The sequence below is a fragment of the Falco punctatus genome (assembly GCF_963210335.1).
Source record: "Falco punctatus genome assembly, chromosome: 6".
NCBI lineage: Eukaryota > Metazoa > Chordata > Aves > Falconiformes > Falconidae > Falco > Falco punctatus.
This window is the reverse complement of record NC_137585.1, coordinates 15,649,726-15,669,936: the sequence shown is the minus strand read 5'-3', so window position 1 is coordinate 15,669,936 and position 20,211 is coordinate 15,649,726. Positions and strand designations below refer to the sequence as shown.

The 20,211-nt window shown below is 48.2% G+C and overlaps 1 protein-coding gene across 3 annotated transcripts in view; it reads left to right on the top strand.

Moving 5' to 3' along the window:
• Nucleotides 1-20,211, top strand: part of PARVB (parvin beta) — a 74,189-nt gene that overhangs the window by 5,287 nt on the left and 48,691 nt on the right. Inside the window, exon 1 of one of the 3 annotated variants that reach the window (XM_080390823.1) lies at nt 259-1,000. The exons of 1 other annotated variant lie outside the window; for it this stretch is intronic. In XM_080390823.1, coding sequence (XP_080246949.1) covers nt 886-1,000 — 115 coding nt within the window. In that variant the 5' untranslated portion in view covers nt 259-885. Of the gene's footprint in view, nt 1-258; nt 1,001-18,380; nt 18,512-20,211 lie in introns of those variants that run through there. One more of the 3 variants, XM_080390825.1, reaches the window with a different exon arrangement.

Sequence of the window (20,211 nt, the reverse complement as noted above, 5' to 3'; positions counted from 1 at the left end):
GCTTGGAGACCGGCGAGGTGGTGGCATCCCCGCCGGAGGAGTGCGGGCCGCCGCCGGCGGGAGCCTGGCGGACGCGGGGCCCTCAGCCCCCACCCCGCAGCCCGCTCCCCTCACCCCGCAGCCCGTCCCCGCAGCCCCCTCCCCTCACCCCGCAGCCCGTCCCCGCAGCCTGCCGCACGGGAGGCCGAGCCCGGCGGGCCCTGCGCCAGGAGAGCCCGGCCCGAGCGGCGCTGGGCGGCGAAAGGCGGCGGCAAACGCGAGAGCGGCCCGCAAGGAGCGGCGGGGCAGAGCCCTGAGGAGCAGCGCGCGCCGGGAGCCGGCTCTCCGCTTTCCCTCCGCTCCGGCCGGGGCGGGACCGGCGGCGCCGCTGCCCAGCGGTGGTTGCACCCGCTGGGCCCACCCGGTCCCTGCACCTCTGCCGCTGCCTCGGCAAGGGGGTGCCGCAGCCCCCTGCCAGGCTGTCCCCGCACACACCCGCCCGCCCGCACGGCTCTCCGCAGGTGTCACCTCGGAGCTCGCCGAGGCCGGCCGGGCGCCTCCCCGGCGCGGCCACCGCCCCGCGCGCCCTCAGGGCCCGGGCCGCCGCCGCGGGGGGCCTGCGGGCCGGGTGGGCGTGGCGGCGCGCCCCCGCCTCCCGCGGACTTCCCGGCCGTGGCAGGGCGCTGTGGCCGGCGGCTGCGGCTCCCAGCCCGCCCCTTGCCCCCCGTGCGGCTCCGGCTCGCACGCCTCCCACCGCTGGCTCTCCCCGCTCGGTCGCGGCTGGGCGGGTGATTCACCCGCTCCCGGGCTTTGTTCGCCTCCGCGGGCCGCTTCAGCCGCCGGGCGAGGGCAGGGGTTCGGGCAGGACTCGGGCAGGCTCCCCCCGCTGACCCCCCGGCCAAGCCGATGTCCGCCGCGCCCGTCCGATCTCCGACGCTGCGGCCCCACAGGATGAAGAAGGACGAGTCGTTCCTGGGCAAGCTAGGCGGGACGCTGGCGAGGAAGAAGAAAGCCAAGGAGGGTGAGTTCGCCCGCGCGGCGGGGAGGAAGGAAAGCGTGCCCGGCCGGCGTGGCTGGCTGCGGCTGCCCCGTCCCGTCCCGTCCCCCCGCGGGAAGCCTGCGGCGGCTGCGGGGCAGAAGCGCCCTTTGTTCGCCAGCCCCGCGGAGGGGCAGCGTCGCCTGGGGAAGGGGCCGCGCTCCCTGCCCCCGGAGCGGCCGCAGCCCCGGCGGGGAAACGGGGCCCTGCCCGCCTCAGCCTGGCTGGGGGCGGCGGCGCGGCGGGAGGGCGCTTCGCGGGGGGGCGGCTGCGGCGGGGGCGCTGCCGGGGGGTGGCTGCGCCCGGGGGCTCCCGGCGCGTCCCGCCGGTGTGGGGCGGCCGGTCACCGTGCGCGCCCCGGGGCTGGCCCGCCTGCCCTGCCCGCCCGCCGCCGGGAAGGGAGCCCCAGCACCCGCCTGCTGCGGCGGAACAAACTTCTGGTGACCGAGGGGGCTGTGGGCGTCGCTTTTCTTCTCGTCTGAGCATTAAGGAAGCCACGAGGGGACGGTTAATTCCACCCGTGTTTCGTTCCAGGCACGCTTCATCCATAGGGTTTACATTGGTGTGGATACTTTGCTCAGCATGTTTTTCATAACCAAGTATACTCAGTAAAACCACCTTGTCCTGGAGCCCCCGGATTTCACGTGGGTACGCAGGCGCTGGGGCGCACCCAGTGTGTGCGTTCGGGCTGTCGCTGCCAGCGCTGGCCTCCCCCTTCGGTGCGGGGGGCCAGGGCAGGCTCCCGCAGCCTGAGCCCAGTGGGCCAGCACCGGTGTCAGTGTGGCTCACCCACGCCTGCCCGCCCCAGCCCTGGGCCACCTGGGCACTGTGCCCTGGCACAGCCTCTCGCCTGGGCACGCGTGCGGGGCCTGCCCTCGGCTGTCCGCACGCACAAGGGGCTGTGTGGAGATAGTGCTGTTTGAAGCAACGTGACTTTTTGTCATGCTTGTAGATAGGGAGGTGGTGCTATCATTAAAGATGATCCAGCCCTGCATGCGCGAAGTGTCCCTTTCTCCGGAGTGTCGTCTCCTCTGATGATGGTGTACTCTGTCCTCTGCTTCCCCATCTCTCCAAGTACTGGCTCCTGCAGAGAAAATTGTTCCACGTTATCCCAGATGGCTGCTAGCAGGAAATCTGGGTGTCCTTGCCTTGCTGTTTAGTGCGATTTTGACTTTCTGACTGGTTAAAACCGGCCTTAGTTTTGTTCAAGTGTCTGATGGGTGTAGGGTAGGGATGTAACTTGAGTTTCAGTCTCCTTTCAGCTGGCTGTTGAGTGAGCACATGTTTTATCCATATTGAGTCTATTAATTGGCAACAACATTATAAGGCAGCTTTTTAATACTCAAAAATAAAATATGCAGCCTCAAAACTGGCTCAGGGAAATTGCTTCCCTTTCCTTCTGCAGGCTGTTTTGGTGTGGCTTATTGGTATTTCCTTTATTATCTATTTTTAATCAAGTTTAGAGAAACTGTGGTTCGGCTGAGGAGCAGCAGAAATGGTTGTGCTTTCCTGATCTCATTTGCTTCTGAAGGAAGATGGTGGAGGAGATGTTGACCGCACACTCTGAAAGGGTGTATTTCATTCAAAGGTGGCTTCTAAGCTTAAACAGATTGGCTGCATCCCTTCTTAAATGAGACATTTTGGCATGCTAGGCAATGTTTTTGAGGTGACTGCTTTCAGCAGGGACCTTAGCAGGGACCACCCACTCATTTTGCTGAGTTTGCCTGTTATTTTGCCTACTCTTGTGGCCGCAGCTCCTGCCCTTGGTACTTCTTTGTGGGGAACCGCTGCTGCGGTAAAGCATGACAGTCACACTTCTGTCAGTGGGATGGGAAGGAAGCTGAAACATGTGACACAGCTTGTAGTTTGAGTATTCCTTCCAGTCTGAAAATGCGAAGGGAGGAAAGACAGTCTGCAGAACCTGTGGAGCCACCCGTTGGGTGTGACATGCTGGTGCTCCAGGCAGCTGAGGCCCTTTGTTGGAGGGGGAAATGCTTATTACCCTCCTATGTTTTGCACTTTCTTTGTGCAGTAGTTCTCAAATGCAGGTTGTCCAGACCATGACTGTGAAGTCGGAGGGAATCAAGGGCTAAGCAGTGACCAGGTGCTGGGGTGGGGTGGGGTCTGCACCAGGGGGAGAGAGGCTGGTCTGTGGCTAGTGGTAGGACCTGCACAGCTGCAGAAGCAAATTTCATAGCTAGAAATGAAATCTTTGTATGTGTGAAGCAGAAGTAAATTGGAAGCTCACCCGAGGGGCGTTCCTTGAAGGAGCTGGTAGACCACGTAGAAGCCATGTGGCCAACTCTCCCCGTGTGCCTGGGAACTGCTCTGCGCTTGGGGGATCTCCTCCTTCCCTTCAGGCGGTTTCTGCTGGCTTTCTCTGAGGGGACCAGCAGAGGTCGGAGTGATCTTCCCACTTCCCAAATACTGCCCACTCCACAACAGCAAATGGGAACGCTGGCTGCTGATTTGCCACAAACAAAAATCATTCTTGCCTCCTCTGCCTCTAACAGCATGAAAAGCAAGCAAGCCGGAGGGCTCTTTATACAGACTTCTTGCATTCGCTGCCTGCCTTTTGTACTGTAGTGTAAATATGGGCCTGCTATCACCATCTCGGCAGTGTTGATACAATGACCTTTAGCCTGCTCTGTGCAAGCGCTGTAATCCAGTTATATTATTCCTTTTTGTCTTTGTGCACAAATTCTGAGCTTAAAGATCCTTGTGGTGGTACTGAAAAAGTTTTTGGTTGTTACTTACGCAGTTTTTTTTTAATCATGGGTGGCGGTTGTGTCATAAATAACCAAAATGGGTGGCTACCAACACATAAGCAACTAAATTTAAATAATTTTTTGGCTAACTACTTTATAACGTGCTGCAATCTATTTTTAGAGAGACTGTGTCGAGAGAGGAGGGTTTATTAGGCTTATCAAGGTGGCCAGTGTAAGTTCATACCCTTGCTTTATGACGGGAGGATAAGTAACGTTCTGGGGTACGCTGGTGATAGTCGCTGTGGCAGTATGTGAAGTATTTACTGCAGCATGTAAACAACTGCGCTGCTGCTCTTGCTTTAGCAGTATGGTGTGACATAGTGCTTTGTAAGTGAGTGCTAGCATGGGAGGTAGGGTTAAGACCTCAGGTCAAATTTGTCAGTGTTTTAAGCCAAATTCTATAGGTTGTGTAACTGTTTGAGGAAGCCTTTGAATTTCTACCTCAAACCTCTGCTTTACACTATTACACCTTATATTTATGTTTCTGAATTTTTATGGATGAGCTGACTTGTTAGGGAGCCTTGACTTAAACAACACAGCAGCCACCGTTGTTCACGGGGAAGCCGTTTTTACCCTGGTTTCCTATGGAAGTACGGGGCGGGTGATCTCACTGTCTGTTTGGCTCCTCCCTTCCTCTTCCCTCCCAGGAAAGTTTTTAACTGATATTTTGGCCGAAAATGCCCTTGAGAGAAAAGTACTGGTCTTAAGGATTATGAAATGACTGCAGATTGTGTCAAAATGTGTCACCAGTGAGTAGTGGTGTCCCTTAGTGGAGTCCCGCAGCAGGAAAACCTGCAGATGAGCTCATCTATGATACAGATGAGCTATTAGATAGCCCATGTGGTAGGAACATGGCCAGAGAAAGGACGTGTCTATGGGAAGAGTGCTGCATGGAGATGTGTGTTCTTAATCTTACAATCAGTCATGACACACATCCTTAGAAAAGTGGGATGTGTTAGTTCCAGTGCTCGTGTGCCCACCTGGTTTTAATTTCTGCCCCCCACCCCCCACCCCTTAAGCTGTGGTAGAAATCTGCAAAAATCTAAGTTTGCCTGATGCTACTGTGACATGACTCTGTCTTGGTGTATCTTGGGCTTCCAAATGTGCCACATCTGTAATGTGTTTAATAAACCTATCATGCCTGTTCAGGAGCTCCAAAATCTTTAAATACCTTGGGAAACTATTAGGGTGCTGGCAGGGCCCATAGCAGTGTACGGTTTGTAAGCTAGATGATCCCTTTGCTTCTTCTCAGATGCTGTTTCAGATAGTGCTGTGTTTCATCTCCATCTGTAAACGGAACTTAAAAAATCTCCCCTTTCCTGTCAGTCAGAGTGATGTCTTTGTACTGAAATAAAGGAAGGAGTTTGCTGCAAGCTTTGCTTCAAGCCTTCTTGCAAAGCTTTGTTTTCTTTTCCTCATAACACACTGTATGAAAGATCTGGGCAGCAGGTGTTTGGCTAAATAAACCTTCTATTACTGTATCTGTGTGTGTGAATGTATATATAAAGCCTATATGGAGGAGTCAGTGAGAGAAATAGAGCAAACTTAATTGCTTAGTGTTGTTACCTAGTGACATGCTTGAGGGTGGACATAGGGGTGAGGAAACCGCTTCAGAAAAGCGTGATTTGTTGTGCCTGATGCAATCAGTAGGAGAGGGGGAAAGGAGGATGGAAATGACAGTGCTGCAGAGGGCAGAATTATTGCAACAGCAGCTGAATATTACAAAGGTTTTACACATATCAAGGGAGTAACGTTGAAGTATTGTTCTTGGGGTCTGTGGCTCAGTGTAAGGGTGCGTTAGCCTGGCTGTGAAAAGTTTACTGTTGCAATTGCCTGGGGGTACACCAGTCTGGTAAATAGCTTGGTGGACTAGTATTTCCACTAGATGGCAAGATTTTTCTCCCAGAGAAAGGTGACAGTTGCCTTTATTTTGCAGGGAGAAAAGGTGGAGGTGTGAAGAGATGGTTTGTTAAGGTCATCTGAGAAGCCAGTGACAAAGCAGGGAAAGGAACTTTCTCCTGTGTTGTCTCTAGTGCTCTGATCCGTTGGCAAAGGTGCTGCATAATCTGCTTATTTCCCATGGCTCTGCACATGCTGAAACCTAGCTCCAAATTGTTCAGGTGGGACTGCCCAATCTACTTTGGCTTTCTGGATGGAAGAACATGGGGAAATAAGCTCAACAGCAGAGTTAAATTGGAGGAAACAGTTTCTTTATCATTCCTTTGAAACTGATGGGGCTATTTTTGTGGGTAATTGCTCTCTGGAGGGAAAAGAGGTTCAAAACAAGATCTACTTCATTGCCTTTGTATTGATGAGCAGCACATCTCAAGCCTTTAGGGCTTCCCAACAGGATAGGGAAAATGGACTTGCTGAGAAAATGGATCTCATGTTTCATTTGAATACGGTATACTGAAAATAGTTAAGATCTCTTTTTAATGCTGTCTGTTATATGGTCTCTGAGGTGTATCAGTGTACACAGGTTGTAAAAAATTGAACTTCTCTGTCTCTGTGTGCTGCACCTTTGTATTAGTCACTGCCTAGTGTATTTAGCTTTAAAATGTTTATGGAAGATGGCTGTTCAATAGATCTTAAAAAGATGTAAAGCTGTAAGGCATCCTTAACTCAATCTTCATTCACCTTGCAGGTGTCACTCATGGCGGTGGTATTATTCATGCCCAGGATGTGCCCCAGTCACAACCGTTCCTGGCCGTTGTAGATTGTGTTTCATTCTGGCTGTGCCCATGGTAACCTGCTTCATGAACAGGCAGGGTAATTCTTCTAACCACTCTGATGTGGAAGAACTGGGACTTTGGCATCACCTGGTGCCTAGAAAGCTCGGCGGGAAGGTGTGTTACTGATGTGGTGCTTGCACTCTAGGTTTTGTCCTGAGGCATGTCTGCATTTCTGACTAGTGGTGAAGTGCCAGATAACTTGCAGGGTGCTTGCTGGGAATCTTCATGAGCAAATCAGCTTCTTGCAGATCCTTGAGGCGTCATCTGAGATACTGGGTTCAACTGGTTGCCTCTCACTGTCTGCTGACCTGATCCTCAATGCAGTTTTAACGCTCTTCCTTTCAATAGACTGGTGTTGGAGCTCACTCCCATCTTCACTCACTTTCTATGCTCGTAGTATGTGACAGTGAATTCTTAGATGAAGAGACAAATACAAAGGACGTAGGGTGTAATTCTGTGGTCCTGATTCACACAAGTACATTTGCTGCAGTCTGAGAGGATGCTTGGCTGGGGAAGCATGTTTGTGCATTGTAAAGGGGTACTGCTGCTGAAATATCCAAATGGGAGGTGGGTGCTGGTTAAGCAGAATTACTTGCTTTTTAAGAGAGGAATTTTCATATGATTATATTGAAGCTGCATAGCATTCCAGATATGTGTGTATATCAATAGAAAGACTGTGCAGACATATGCAAATTCAGGTCCAGTTTATTAGACTTTCTACTACTAATTGGAACAGACAGACCTAAATTTCCAGTGGGAACCTGCATAGCCTAATTGCTGAGTTCCTCCTGTAGGATTCAGGCATACCTCTGACTAGGTCTGGTTTCAGTCTTGCTAGAGCAGTGCCAGTTTACATTCTGACAGTGTTCTGTTCTGGCAAAAGCTGTACTGTTGATATAGTTTGTGTCAATGTCTCAAACAAAATGAACTTTACATGCACAGGAATCCTCCTTTTAATAGTGTCATAAATCCCATCTTTTTCTCTTGTAACTGCAGCTAGGCTAGGATGGTTCACCCAGTACAGCTTTAGGCACAGTCTCTTGGTGAGACAATGGAGTTTTAAATTACAGCTGAAAGTTTTCTTCCAGACAGCATGCAGCAAGATATGCAGAGTAGCTCTGAAGCGCTACAGTAATGGACTGAAGAAAGTGAATTGCTTTTATTTAAGAAAACCAGACATTTTAAAGTTAAATGAAAATAAAACATTTTCAGAATTGCAATCTTTAAAATAAGATTCGTTGTAAGAACACTATTACGTTTCATCATAAAACCTTAGCAAGGTGGTTATGAACACCATTTCTTAAAAATACTAATGCAAGGATTTGGAAAGGGACTAATTTTCTTCTTAAAGTCTGCCCTTACTTAAAAGCAATTGTTCAGTGATACCTGTTTTCATTTCTTCTAAAGGATTTATTAATGCTAACATCATGAGAGTCTTCTAGAAGCTGGCATCTGGTTGTTTCTGTTTCAAGGAGCACGTGGGTGAGCCACATGAGACTTTGAATGGGGGGAGCTGCAAAGTCACGACTTCATGCTAAGTCTGCAGATGCTCTATGCTGGATGGTGTGAACGGCAGATTCTTGATCCCCTTGGGGACCACAGGATCCCTTGGTGAATCTGTGCAGGGAGATAGGCTGTGTTCTGCAGTGCGTTGTCATGAATGCATTAATCATATTGACTTAAGTGCTTGTGCTTTTAAAAGTTGTGGTGTTTAGATCTTTTTATCAATATAAATGCATCCTGCTGATTTGCACATCAGCAGCACAGGAGTCCATAAGATTTAGTATAGTTATGCATAGCAGTGCTAAATGTCTTTTCATGTACTTTAAGAACTGTTACAGGCTGGCTGATCCGAAAACAGATGAAGCTGGTGAAGTTTTCCAAGGCACTGTTTTGAGCTTGGGATTGTACTTTGATGTTAGGAGATTTGGGAGATTAGCTGGCAAGCTCCTTCCATTGCAAAAGCATGTTGGAACAACTTGTTGCTAAGAGATCCAGGGTTATGTGGTCTATGGCAAGACCAGCGCAAGGCAGTCTGCTAGTTGCAGGAATTGGCGTGTCAGCAGTTAGAGCTTTGCTGTTCAGTGGGAACAAACTTTAGTGTGTATACCTCATGCATACAAACGTTACAGACACAGCTGAGGAGACTGAAGTTTGTAGCTGTGGAGGTGCTAGTGTAGCTGGTGCCTCAAAGCTGCTCATGAGGGATTTGGATGCTAAATGGCTGTTAGTTTTCAAAGGATGTTGAGTGTACACATCTCTTGGGCACCGCTGTAAATCTTGGCCTGCAGATACATACCTGGGAGGTTGTCTGTGTCAGGGTTATCTGTGTCTTGATGGGGACATAATGACTGTACAGAGATACTGACATGTATTACAGATGAGGCAGGAAATTCCTTCTCCTTATAACATTGTTTTTGTGATCCATGTCACCCTTGCTGTGGCTGGTAACGCAGCAGGCTCTGTGCGTGCCTAGTTAATCCTGGAGCCTTGTTTCCTTTTCAGCATTTTCAGTCTGCCCATATTCTTGTGCCTGTGGGGTGAGGTCTTCATGGGCCAGCCCTCAAAACTCCTTAGGGTTGTTTCAGCAGACCTGGAGGCCAGCAAGAAAGAAGGAAGGGAAGCCTTGTTTCCCAAAGGCTTCTCCTTGTGCTGACCTCTGCTTGTTATAGCCATCATGACTTTGGGAAACCTGCAGGTTCTTTGAACTAACGGGATCTGGGTATTCTGTTGCAGAAGCCAGCCATTTGAAAGTCAACCAGGTGACTCCAGAGAAAGATCTGACCTGTGCCAGTGTCAGGTTGTGAGTGATGGCACAGACTCTGTTCTGGTCAGCAGTCATGATGTCCACATGCCTTACTCTGCGCAGTCCTCTAATTGATCTCTTCTGCATGGTGACTTTGGTAGTTGCTTATCTTCTCCCTTGTATGTCCTCTGCCCGCTCTCTGATGAAATGTGGCATATATACATTGTCACTGATGAAGCTTAGGTTTTTTTTCCTCAGGGCACAGCAAAATCAACTGATGCAGTTGTCAGAGTTGTTTACTCTAACTCTAAAGTATGCGTGTCTGCAGCAGGTTTTCCCCAGGGTCTATATGGCATACATGAACCAGCCCTTGCTTTACGTGCCCTCCTCGTGGCTGTGGTGTACCTACCTCTGGTTGTTGTTACAGGCTGCATCTGCGCTCCTTGCCTGGGCTGAGGGGTTGGGGGTGATGTGTGGCATGTGTTGCGGTGAGGAGGGGGGGGAAGTGTGAGGGAAAGAGGGGCAGGGTGAGCAGCGGGGAAGCCCTGCTTTTCAGGGGGCTTTTCCAGGCTGCCCTCAGGAGGAGTGCTGGATCCTGGGACCTCTGCTGCAGGACAGGCTGCCTCAGTGCTGGTGCACCGTGCTATCCCCACCATTGCAGAAGGGGCTCTGTGCGTGTGATCTAACCCAGCGGTTCTTGCATGGTTACAGTGACCCCCATTTATCTTTGGGGGTGGGCTGAGCATGGAAGGGAAGTGGGAACAGGAACCTCTGTGTTACACAGCTATTAGGTCAGTGGCCAAGTGATCTCTCCAGGGTGAAGCATGTTCTACTCGGGTATAGACTTCCTAATTTGTACCCTTTTGTTGGCCAAGTAGAAAGCTGCGACCCAAAGTCCGTGACTTCTGTTGTGCCTGTCCAGTTTAGCTGGAAAAGTGTTAGGGCTAACGTGTGGTTTCAGAGTCTTGTAATTTGAATCCAGTTAAGTCTTGCTCTGAAAACCAGATGTGGAGAGAACGTGCACACCTGGCAGCATGTACTGGCCAAGAGCAGTGGCTCCGTACTCTTTGGGCCCTTAAATCACTGTCAGTTCCTTGTGGAGGAACATATATCCACACAACAAAGCTTCTAATTATAAATCCTGTACACATGATTTGTTTCCATGCGCCCACAGCAGACCCCTCTCCAGAGCCCTTATTCTGAGAGGGGAGGCCATGGGATGGGATTCTGGTTTTGGCTTTGCTAGTGGTGAGTAACAGGATCTGTGGGAATTCAGCTTTGACTCCTAGTGGTTGTTTCTCCAAGTTAAAAGAGACTTCTTTATAATCCTGGAGACCTGTCTGGCAATCAGATAGAAACTCTTATAGAATCGATTTTCAACGTATGCTGCATTTTGGTTATAAAACAAGCAAGCTGTTCTGACTCCTGGAATTCCAATTCCAGTTCCTTCTTTAGTGTTTCTTTCATTGTGTGGCTGAACCATAACGAAATCCACTAAAAAAAGAAATAGTGTGTTTTCCATTATAGCTGCCACATGGCCTTATTGCCAATTTTTAATTAGCTGAGATGATTGCATACATGATTTTTTTGGAATAAGGAGGGAGACTGTGAGAGCTGGATGAGGAGGAGAGCTATTCTGATATCTGTATAGAGGCATGGTGTCTTTTTTACTGTCTTTAAACAGAAAAATGTGTAATCCTCGGAAAGTGTCTTTCCCACTAGGTCTGTTTGGCAGATGTATGCATGTGTGTTATTAAACAGATGCAGACACTTCTGTCATTTTAAAATAGAATACTGTTGTTAGCTCTCTGGCTTGCCTAGCCCAGCAGATGAATTTAGAGGCTTTGCAAAATTGACAGGATTTTCTTCAGAAGTGGTAGAATAGAAGCGAGTACAAGGACATCCAGACTTGCATTTTCTGCTTAATACTCCTCTTCAGGAGCAGGGGTTACAAAATTGTCCTTCGGGATTACTGCTTGTCTTCTTCCCTATGTGTGGCTCCCAGTATTGTTACAGTGAATTGGTTCCATTGGAAAATCAGGCAGGCTGCAAGAATGCTAACATCATAGGTATATCTGGGATCTGTACTCAATTTGGTCTGACAGCTCTTGACTCTCCAATGAAATCATAGACTCATTTAGGTTGGGAAAGACCTTAAAGATCATTGAGTCCAGCCACTAAACTGGCACTGCCATGCCCACCACTAAATGTCCCTAAGCACAATATCTACACATCTTTTAAGTATCTCTAGGGATGGTGACTCAGTCACTTCCCTGGGTAGCCTGCTCCAATATTGACAACCCTTTTGGTGAAGAAATTGTTCCTAATGTCTAGTCAAAACATCCTGGCACAACTTGAGGCTGTTTCCTCTTGCCCTATCACTTGTTACTTGAGAGACCAGCACCCACCTTGCTACAACCTCCTTTCAGGTAGTTGTAGAGAGCGATGAGGTGTCCCCTGAGTCTCCTTTTCTCCAGACTAAAAAACCCTCTGTTCCTTCAGCTGCTTCTCATAAGACTTGTTCTGTGGACACTTCACCAGCTTCATTGCCCTTTCTGGACATGCTTCAGCACCTCGATGTTTGTTATGTAGTGCTGGGCCCAAAACTAAACACACATAGTTTTCGATGTGTGGCCTCACCAGTGCCAAGTGCAGGGGAACAATCACTCCCCTTTTCCTGCTGGCCACACTATTCCTGATACAAGCCAGGGTACTATTGGCCACCTTGGCCACCTGGGGGCACTTCTGTCTCATACTCAGCTGGCTGTTGACCAACACCTCCAGGTCCTTTTCCACCAGGCAGCTTTCCAGCCACTCTTTCCCTGCCTTTATGTTGCGTGGGGATGTTGTGACCCAAGTGCAGGACCCAGCACTTCCTCTTGTTGAACCTCATACAGCTGGCCTCCATCAATCCAGCCTGTCCAGATCCCTCTGTGGATCCTTTCTTCCCTCAAACAGATCAACACTCTTGCTCCATTTGGTGTCATCTGCAAACTTACTGAGGGTGCACTCAGATCCTGTTGTCCAGATAGCTGTTTAAGATATCAAACAGAACTGGCCCCAATACTGAGCCCTGGGGAATACCACCTGTGACCAGCCACCAACTGATTTAACTCCATTCACCACAACTCTTTGGGCCCAGCCATCCAGCCAGTTTCTCCTGGAGAATGCTATTCTATTCAACAATAGAATTCTATGCTATTTTACCCAGCATAAAGTACACCTGTCCAAGCCATGAGCAGCCAGTTTCTCCTGGAGAATGCTGTGGGAAGTGGTGTCAAAGGCTTTCCTAAAGTCTAGTTGACAACATCCACAGCTTTTCCGTGATCCGGTAACCCGGTCTCTTTGTCAAAGAAGTTAGTCAAGAAGAGCCTGCCTTTCATAAATCTGTGCTGACTGGGCTTGGTCATCTGATTGTCCTGTACGTGCCACATGATAGCACTCAAGATAATCTGCTCCATAACCTTCCCTGGCCCCGAGATCTGACTGACAGGCCTGTAGTTCTCCTGATCCTCCTTCTGGCCCTTCTTGTAGATGGTTGTCGCTAACTTCTAGTAAACTTGGACCTCCCTGGTTAGCTAGGACTGCTGAAAAATGATTGAAAGTAGCTTGGTGAGCACTTCTGCCAGCTCCCTCAGTACATTTGAGTGGATCCCATCTGACCCCATAGACTTGTGTGTGTCTAAGTGGTGTAGCAGGTGCTGACCATTTCCCCTTGGATTATGGGGCTTCATTCTGCTCCCTGTCTTCCAGCTCAGGGGGCTGGGTACCTGGAGAGCAACTGGTCTTACTAATAATGACTGAGGCAAAGGCGGCATTAAGTACTTCAGCTTTTTTCTCATCCTTTGTCCCCATGTTTACCTCTGCTTCCAATAAAGAGTGGAGATTCTCCTTAGCTCTCCTTCTGCTGATAATGTATTTATAGAAATGTTTTTTATTATCTTTTATGGCAGTAGACAGATTAAATTATAGCTGGGCTTTAGCCCTTCTAATTTTCTCCCTGCATAATCTTCTGATATCCTTGTAGTCCTTCTGAGTTACCTGCCCCTTCTTCCAAAGGTCACAAACTCAATTTTTTTCTTCATCTTTTTTTTTTTTTTTTCATAAGTTCTAGCCAAAGCTCTCTGTTCAGCCAGGCCAGTCTTCTTTCCCCCGTCTTGTCTTTTGGCACTTGGGGATGGCCTGCTCCTTGCACCTTCCTGGTGCAGCCTTCCTGGACTTCTTTGCCCTTCAGGACTGCTTCCCAAGGGACTCTGTCGTCCAGGCTCTTAAAAAGGCCAAAGTCTGCCCTCTGGAAGTTCTGGCAGTTCTGCTGATTACACCTCCCTTCTCCAGGAATCGAAAACTCAATAATTGTGTGATTGCTATGCCCAACATGGCCTTCAACCATCATGTCACCCACAAGTCCTTCTCTGTTCACAAAGAACAGGTCCAGTGGAGCGCCTTCCCTAGTTGACTCACTGACCGGCTGTGCCAGGAAGTTATCTTCCACACACTCCAGGATCCTCCCAGACTGTTTCCTCTCTGCTGGATTGTATTTCCAGCAGATGCCTGTTGAGTTGAATTTCCCTATGAGAACAAGGGCTAGCGATCATGAGACTTCTCTCAGTTGCTTATAGAATATTTTGGCTGCCTCTTCATCCTGATTGGGTGGTCTAACAGACTCCCACTGTGATACCTGCCTTGTTGGCCTCTCCCCCCGTTGTTGCCCATAAACACTCAGCTTAATGATGTTAAACTCTAGACAATCAAAACAGTCCCTGATACATAAGGCTACGCTACCGCCTCTCCCTCCTTACCTGTCCCTTCTGTCCATGCATTGCAGTGCTCCAGTTGTGTGAGTCATCCCACCACCTTTCTGTGGTGGCAACCGTATCATAGTTTTCCTGCTGCACAGTGGCTTCCGGCTCCTCTTTGTTGCCCATGCTGTGTGCAGTGGTGTAGGTGCACTTCAGTAGGGCTGTTGATTCCACCACCTTTTTTGAGGGAGAAGCCCTAATTCTCCATTACCATTCTCAGGCGCTTCCGTGGTTTCTAACACATTGATAACCCTTGCACATCTGCTGCTGCATGGATCTCCATCCTCTACCTCCACTGGGATAGCAGACAGAAGGACCTTGTTAGCACCCATCCCTCGAACACTGGCGTGCTGCCCCCAGGCTTATCTCTAGCAAACCTGGTTTTATCCCTTTCCCCCTTCAAACCTAGTTTAAAACTCTTTCGGTAAGCCCTGCTAACTCCTGTGCAAAGATCCTTTTCCCCCTTTGAGACAGGTGTACCCTATCTGTTGCCAGCAGGTCTGCTGTTGTGTAAACTGACCCACGATGAAAAAACCCCCCAAATTCTGCTAGTGACACCAGTCTCCATGCCAGGTATTGATCTACTGGCTCTTCTTATTTCTTTCCTTATGATTCCCTACAACTGGAAGGGTAAGCAATTAAATAAGCCTGTATAATGGAGCCCTACCACTGGGAAACTGGATTGGAATTGGGTGCAGGATGTCATGATCCAAATGGTTGTTGCGCCAGGAGCAAACCAGATCTGCCTCTATGGCAAATCTGATACTGTCTGCCACACAAACAGATAGGGTTGATTTTTTTTTTTTCATGTGGAAGGTATGAAGCAGTCATGACTGACCTCATCTAATGTGGCAATAGTCCAGCCTGAAGCTGGACCTTGGCAGTTGCTTGCAAGCAGCATTTCTGTGGTTTTGTGGAGCTGGGATTTTTTGGGGTTCCTCGTCAGGGAGAGAGATGATAATGGGAAGGGAAGAAGGACTGGACTTGGTACCCACTCTTTGCTGTACGGTTGAAGGAGAAAGGTATGTATTTGTTTCCATGATGTGTTCTGGGATAACTGGGCGCTTGTGAGTTTTTTCCTCTGACTGCTCATACAGATTCAGACTAATAGTTTCCCTCTTGACCACTTACGATGTACTTAATTAGACTGCTGTCTTGAAAATGCTCACTTTTACTGTAGCACTGCAACTGTAGCTGCATTAACACAGTGAGGGGCCATAGTCTAAATCATCACCTTGGATCCTCAGTGTCATTTAGCTTCATATAATTTAGTTAAAAAAAATAAACTGTGGTGGCTGTTGCTCTGCTGACATCAGTAAGAGCAATAAGAAGGCTATGGAGCTATGCTTGACCAAGCCATGACTCTGACATTTAAGGTGTGTGTTAGTTTTTTTCTGTCTTTCCAACTGTGTATTTCTGATCTCTTAATTCCTGTCATTTACATGTTAACAAACAGGTCACAGGAGCCAATATTTGCCAAGCTAGCTCAGCACCTGGTAAAAAGCCTTTCTTTGGCAGCTCTTTAACCAATGGGGAACACACATGGATTTTTTTTCTGTGGGCAGAATGGTAAAACAAATTGTAATTTGTAGGAGTAACGTTTCTTTCCATAAATGACATTATGTGCAGATGCTGTGCTGCCCAGAATCTTGGTAGAAAGCATTCTCACTGGGTTCTGTCATTTGCTAAGCTAATGTGCTATTGACCCAGTGGTTGGTAGGAGGCTTCTCCAAGAATGCAAACACAGTTACTTTGAAACTGTCGGAGCTGGGGAATTCTGCTTTTGTACTGAATGCACAGGGAGATGGGCACTGTTGTTCCAGGGAGGCTGAGTAATTTGGTGTGTCGTAGCAGAGTTGGCCAGATGATTCTGTGGAGCTGGATTTAGAGTGTGAAAGACTTCATGTCTATTACATTGGAAGAGTGAAAACGGAGTAACTAATCCCTGTGCAAGAAAAGGGGAGGAAAAGATCGCCATGGCTGCCTGTGGCAGTGCCCCAGTGTCCTGTGATCTGTTTTGTGGTCTGACCTGGGGTATGTGCTGTTTAACATCTTCATTAATGACCTGGTGGAGGTGGAGTGTATGCTCATACAGTTTGCAGATGACACCAGACTGGGTGACCAGCTGATAGAGTTGGGCTGTTACAGGGCTGCTGCTCAGGTGGATGTAGACAGGAGAAATGAGCTGACAGGAACCTTCTGAAATCCAACAAGGACAAGTGAAAAGTCCTGCACTTGGGAAAGAAGAGCCCCCCTCGGTGATAGGAGCTGGAGACTGCCTGCCCAGGGGACAGATCTTCTGGAAAGGCACTGGGGGCCCTGGTGAGCTGACCACAGGCCAGCAGCTTGACATTGCGGTGAAGACGACCAGTATCCTGGGCTGTATCAACAGAAGCAACACCAGCAGATGAGCAAAGTCCTTATCCCCCTCTAGGCTGCATTCCTTAGATCCCAGCTGATATGTCTAGCTTTGGCCTCAATGCAGCGAAGAGGTGGCTCAACTGGAGTGCCTTCAACAGTGGGCCACCTGTCTCTGTGAGGAGAGCTGAGGGAGCTGGGCTTGTTCAGCCTTTGGAAGAGATTGCTTCAGGGAGACTTATAATAAGCAGTCGGCTGATGCCTATGAGGAGGTTATTGAGAAGGTGCAGCCAGATTCTTCATCATTGTGCATAGCAAGGCAGAGAGGCAACAGGTATAAACTGAAACAAATGAGGTTCAGTCTGGACAAAGGGAGAAACTTTTTCATGCTGGGGACTGTGAAGCAGTGGGCCAGGATGTCTAGAGAGTTTGTGCAGCCTCTGCTCTTGAAGGTTTTAAGACATGGCACAATAAAGCCCTGAGCAATCTGGTCTGATCTCAAAGCTGACCCTGCTTTGAGGAGGAGGTTCAGCTAGAGACCTCCTGAGGTCCTTACCACCCCGAATTTATCAAATGATCCTGGCAGTTTAGACCCTTTAAAGGCTGGAGTAAGGACATTTCTTAAACAGCGTGAAATCTGTGGGTTAATGATTTATGAGTATGTGAATACAAGGGTGTGCAGTGGAGCTGTGCTTCTCTTCTTTTACTGGTTTGGCACTGAGGTACTAGTAAGTGTATGTTTTTTTTTTTTTTCCCCTGGTTTGTTTTGTGTGTTTTTTTTTTTTTTTTTTTTTCTGTCTAACCTTTTAGGAGGAAAGCATGGATTCTACTAGGCTGCTGCTCTGGCTCCTTCTTTAGTGAGGATGAGTTGGAGAGGCTGTATACTTGGAAAGCTATTTTGGGACTGACCAGTAGCTGAGCTTGAAAGTCTTTAAGATGTCTAGCTCCACTGAAACACCAGCTTGTCTAACTTGTAGGACCTGGTATTATCAGTGTAAAGGTTTCAAAAGAGACCACAGAGAGCTAGAACTGCAAATTGTGTAAAACTTTGGTGTGCTGACTAAGTAGGCAAGTAACAACAGCTGCAGGCCTTTGTGATACTTGATGAAATGTGACATTTTCTTGTGCTTTGGACTTGTTTTGATTTGATTCTTGGGCTGGCTGTTTCATGATTGCATTTTGTTATCCCTTGAGGGCTGTGTTTTGGGGACTGAACTGGAATGGCAGTCAGAGGCCTGGGTCCCACTCTTTTTATGTGGTCTTCATCAGCTTTGTTAGGACATGGTGCTGTCTACTTCTTACGTAAGCCTAGCAGAGTTAGGCATCTGAATGCTTTTATGGCAGCTTCTGTCTTCACTGTACCTGCTCCCTGTGGAATGGCTTTTATCTGACCGTGGGCTCTGAGTTCCAGACTTTCTTTTACTGTGAGGTCTGCAGTGCTTATCACTGAAGTGCTTGTCTTGGCAGGCTCCTGTGGTGCTCGGAGCAACAAGTAAAATAATTTTCCACAAATGACTTGTCTGGAAACCATTGAGAAAAATTTTTTGTATTTTGCAGCATCTGTTTGTATAGCGAGACATTTCAGTTCATTTTCAATATGCTGCTTTACTGCCATGGATGCAGGTAGGACACAGGAAAAGTAGAGCTAGGCACGAGCAGCCTTGGTATATGGTACTCTGTTGTGTGTTTAGGCTAAAACTTCTAGTCTGGAGCACGGTCTGTCCCTCCATTGGTCCTGTGCTCTGTTGAACTCAAACAGTATTTACCAGCAAACCCTCAATGTGTACGTTGCAGATATAGTTGCTATGTGTGAGTGTTTTTCAGGGTTTCCCTTGTCTTTCTGGGTGACATTTGGGCAACTCTAGCGATTAGGCCATGTGCACTTTTTGTGGTTTGCAGGATCATTTATCTCAGTTTACTCTTCCTGCAGAATCATGTTGCACAAGCAAAAAAGTTTCTTTTTTGGAATTGCTAGTTACAGTTGTGGCCGCCTTTTCATTTGCATGAAGTTTGTTGAGCTCTGTAGTATCAGCTGGAGAAGACGGTGCCTTTTTGTTACTTCTTGTGCTCACCTGCCATTGCTGCCTTCAGAAGTGAGTCTGTTGCTCTGTGCTTCTCTTGACAGGTTAAGAACAATAGGCAACATCAAATGTTTTCATATCTGCACAGCAGACTGCTTTTGGTGGTAGTTGTTAGCCTTTTCATGCCTTTGGAAAGAGGGGTGAAGGATGTGGGGAAAGCAGTAAACTGAAGCAGGGAAAACTGCTTGGGCAGTTAACTAAGGGGGTTTCATTTGGGTGCCTACAATGAACCCTCAAACCTTGAGAAGCAGGTGGAAAGAAGTTGGTGGAAGGATAGAAACTGGCTCAGTTGTGGCTAGTGGTAACACATTTTACAGTAGTGACTCTTTTAATGCTGTGTGTTCTGCTTGATAGATTTTGCTTGACGTTTGCACAGTTAGATTTGTATGTGGGATCAGAGAGAGAGCTTGTAGGAGGCAGTCAACTCAAGTGCTGTTTTCTGCCAGACTTATTCATGATGTAGAAGACAAGAACTGGGTAGACTAGGCATCTCTATTCCAGAGTAATGCTGTTAGCTCTGCTTCTGACAGCTTCTGCTGTCTCTCCCTTGGTGATTTGCTTGGAAGTTGGACCCATCAAACTTGGATACCTTTAGTGAGTTGATTTTGGTTTCTGGAATTGCTTTTGGTCAAAGGTCTTGTTGGTGCTTGGTGCCTTGCAGAAATCAACCTGCTTTGGGGGATCTCAGACTGAGTTTCTAGGCTGAGCATGCTGTTCTCTACCTGCTTGTGCCCATCAGCTTTGGTTGTAGAAGTACACAGAAGCCTTGGAGAGTGCTAAGCGCTATATAGTAGAATACAGTATTTCATGGAGAATTGATGGCAGTAAATTTAAAATGCCTTTCAGTTTTTCTACTGGGGGTAGGTACAGCCAGAAGTCTGCTTCAGTCCTTTCCTCTTCTTCCCAGACTTTTTGTTTCCTTCTGTTGTCATTAGGCAGATTTGACTCCACATCCTTGTTTCAGGTGGAAGTTGTCTTGGTGCTCGTGTGGTATGTTCATGAGAACATAATCCTCTATCATTGCTTCATGTGAAGAAATGACCTTTTGTGGGTTGTGACGGAATTGTAATGGGGGAGGCTGAGAAAGTATGTTTTCCCCATTTTCAAGTAGAACTTGTGTGCAGAGGGACGAACGTAGCTTTCCCGAGTTGCTTTTTAGGTCCTCTCAAGCTGCAGTAAATGCTTGTGATGATTAAGGCAGCAGCCTGGCTTTCCCCTGTCAAAAAACTCTGGGATTGAAGCAATCTGTTTACAAGTTTAGGACAAAGCAAATGCCAAAAGTATGCCCAGTTCATGTCCTGGAGTGTAGAAGCTGTATAGCTTGGTGTGTATGAGCTGGGTAAGGGGTAGGTACTTTAAAGAATATTTTATTTTTGCCTTAAAAATAAAATACGTGCTTGGGACCCTCTCTTTACCGGAAATGTTTTCCCATTTATTAACAAGGCTATGCAAAGGCTTGTGCAAGAGGTGGGAAATGGGGGAGAACAATCTCGATGTGAAATGAACGGATACATGGCGTTAAGTTGCAGGGTCCTGCTTCCAGCCAGGTGCTGGCTCCAGACCTGAGTTTGCACAGGGTCTCAGTGACACTGAGCTGTTAACAGCCAGGGTGCATCCTGAGAGTACTGCAGCATGTTATGAGTAACGAATGCAGCTTGTTGACCTCTCCTTGCTCATCTGCATGAAGGGGACTGTTCTGTTTCAGGCAGGGG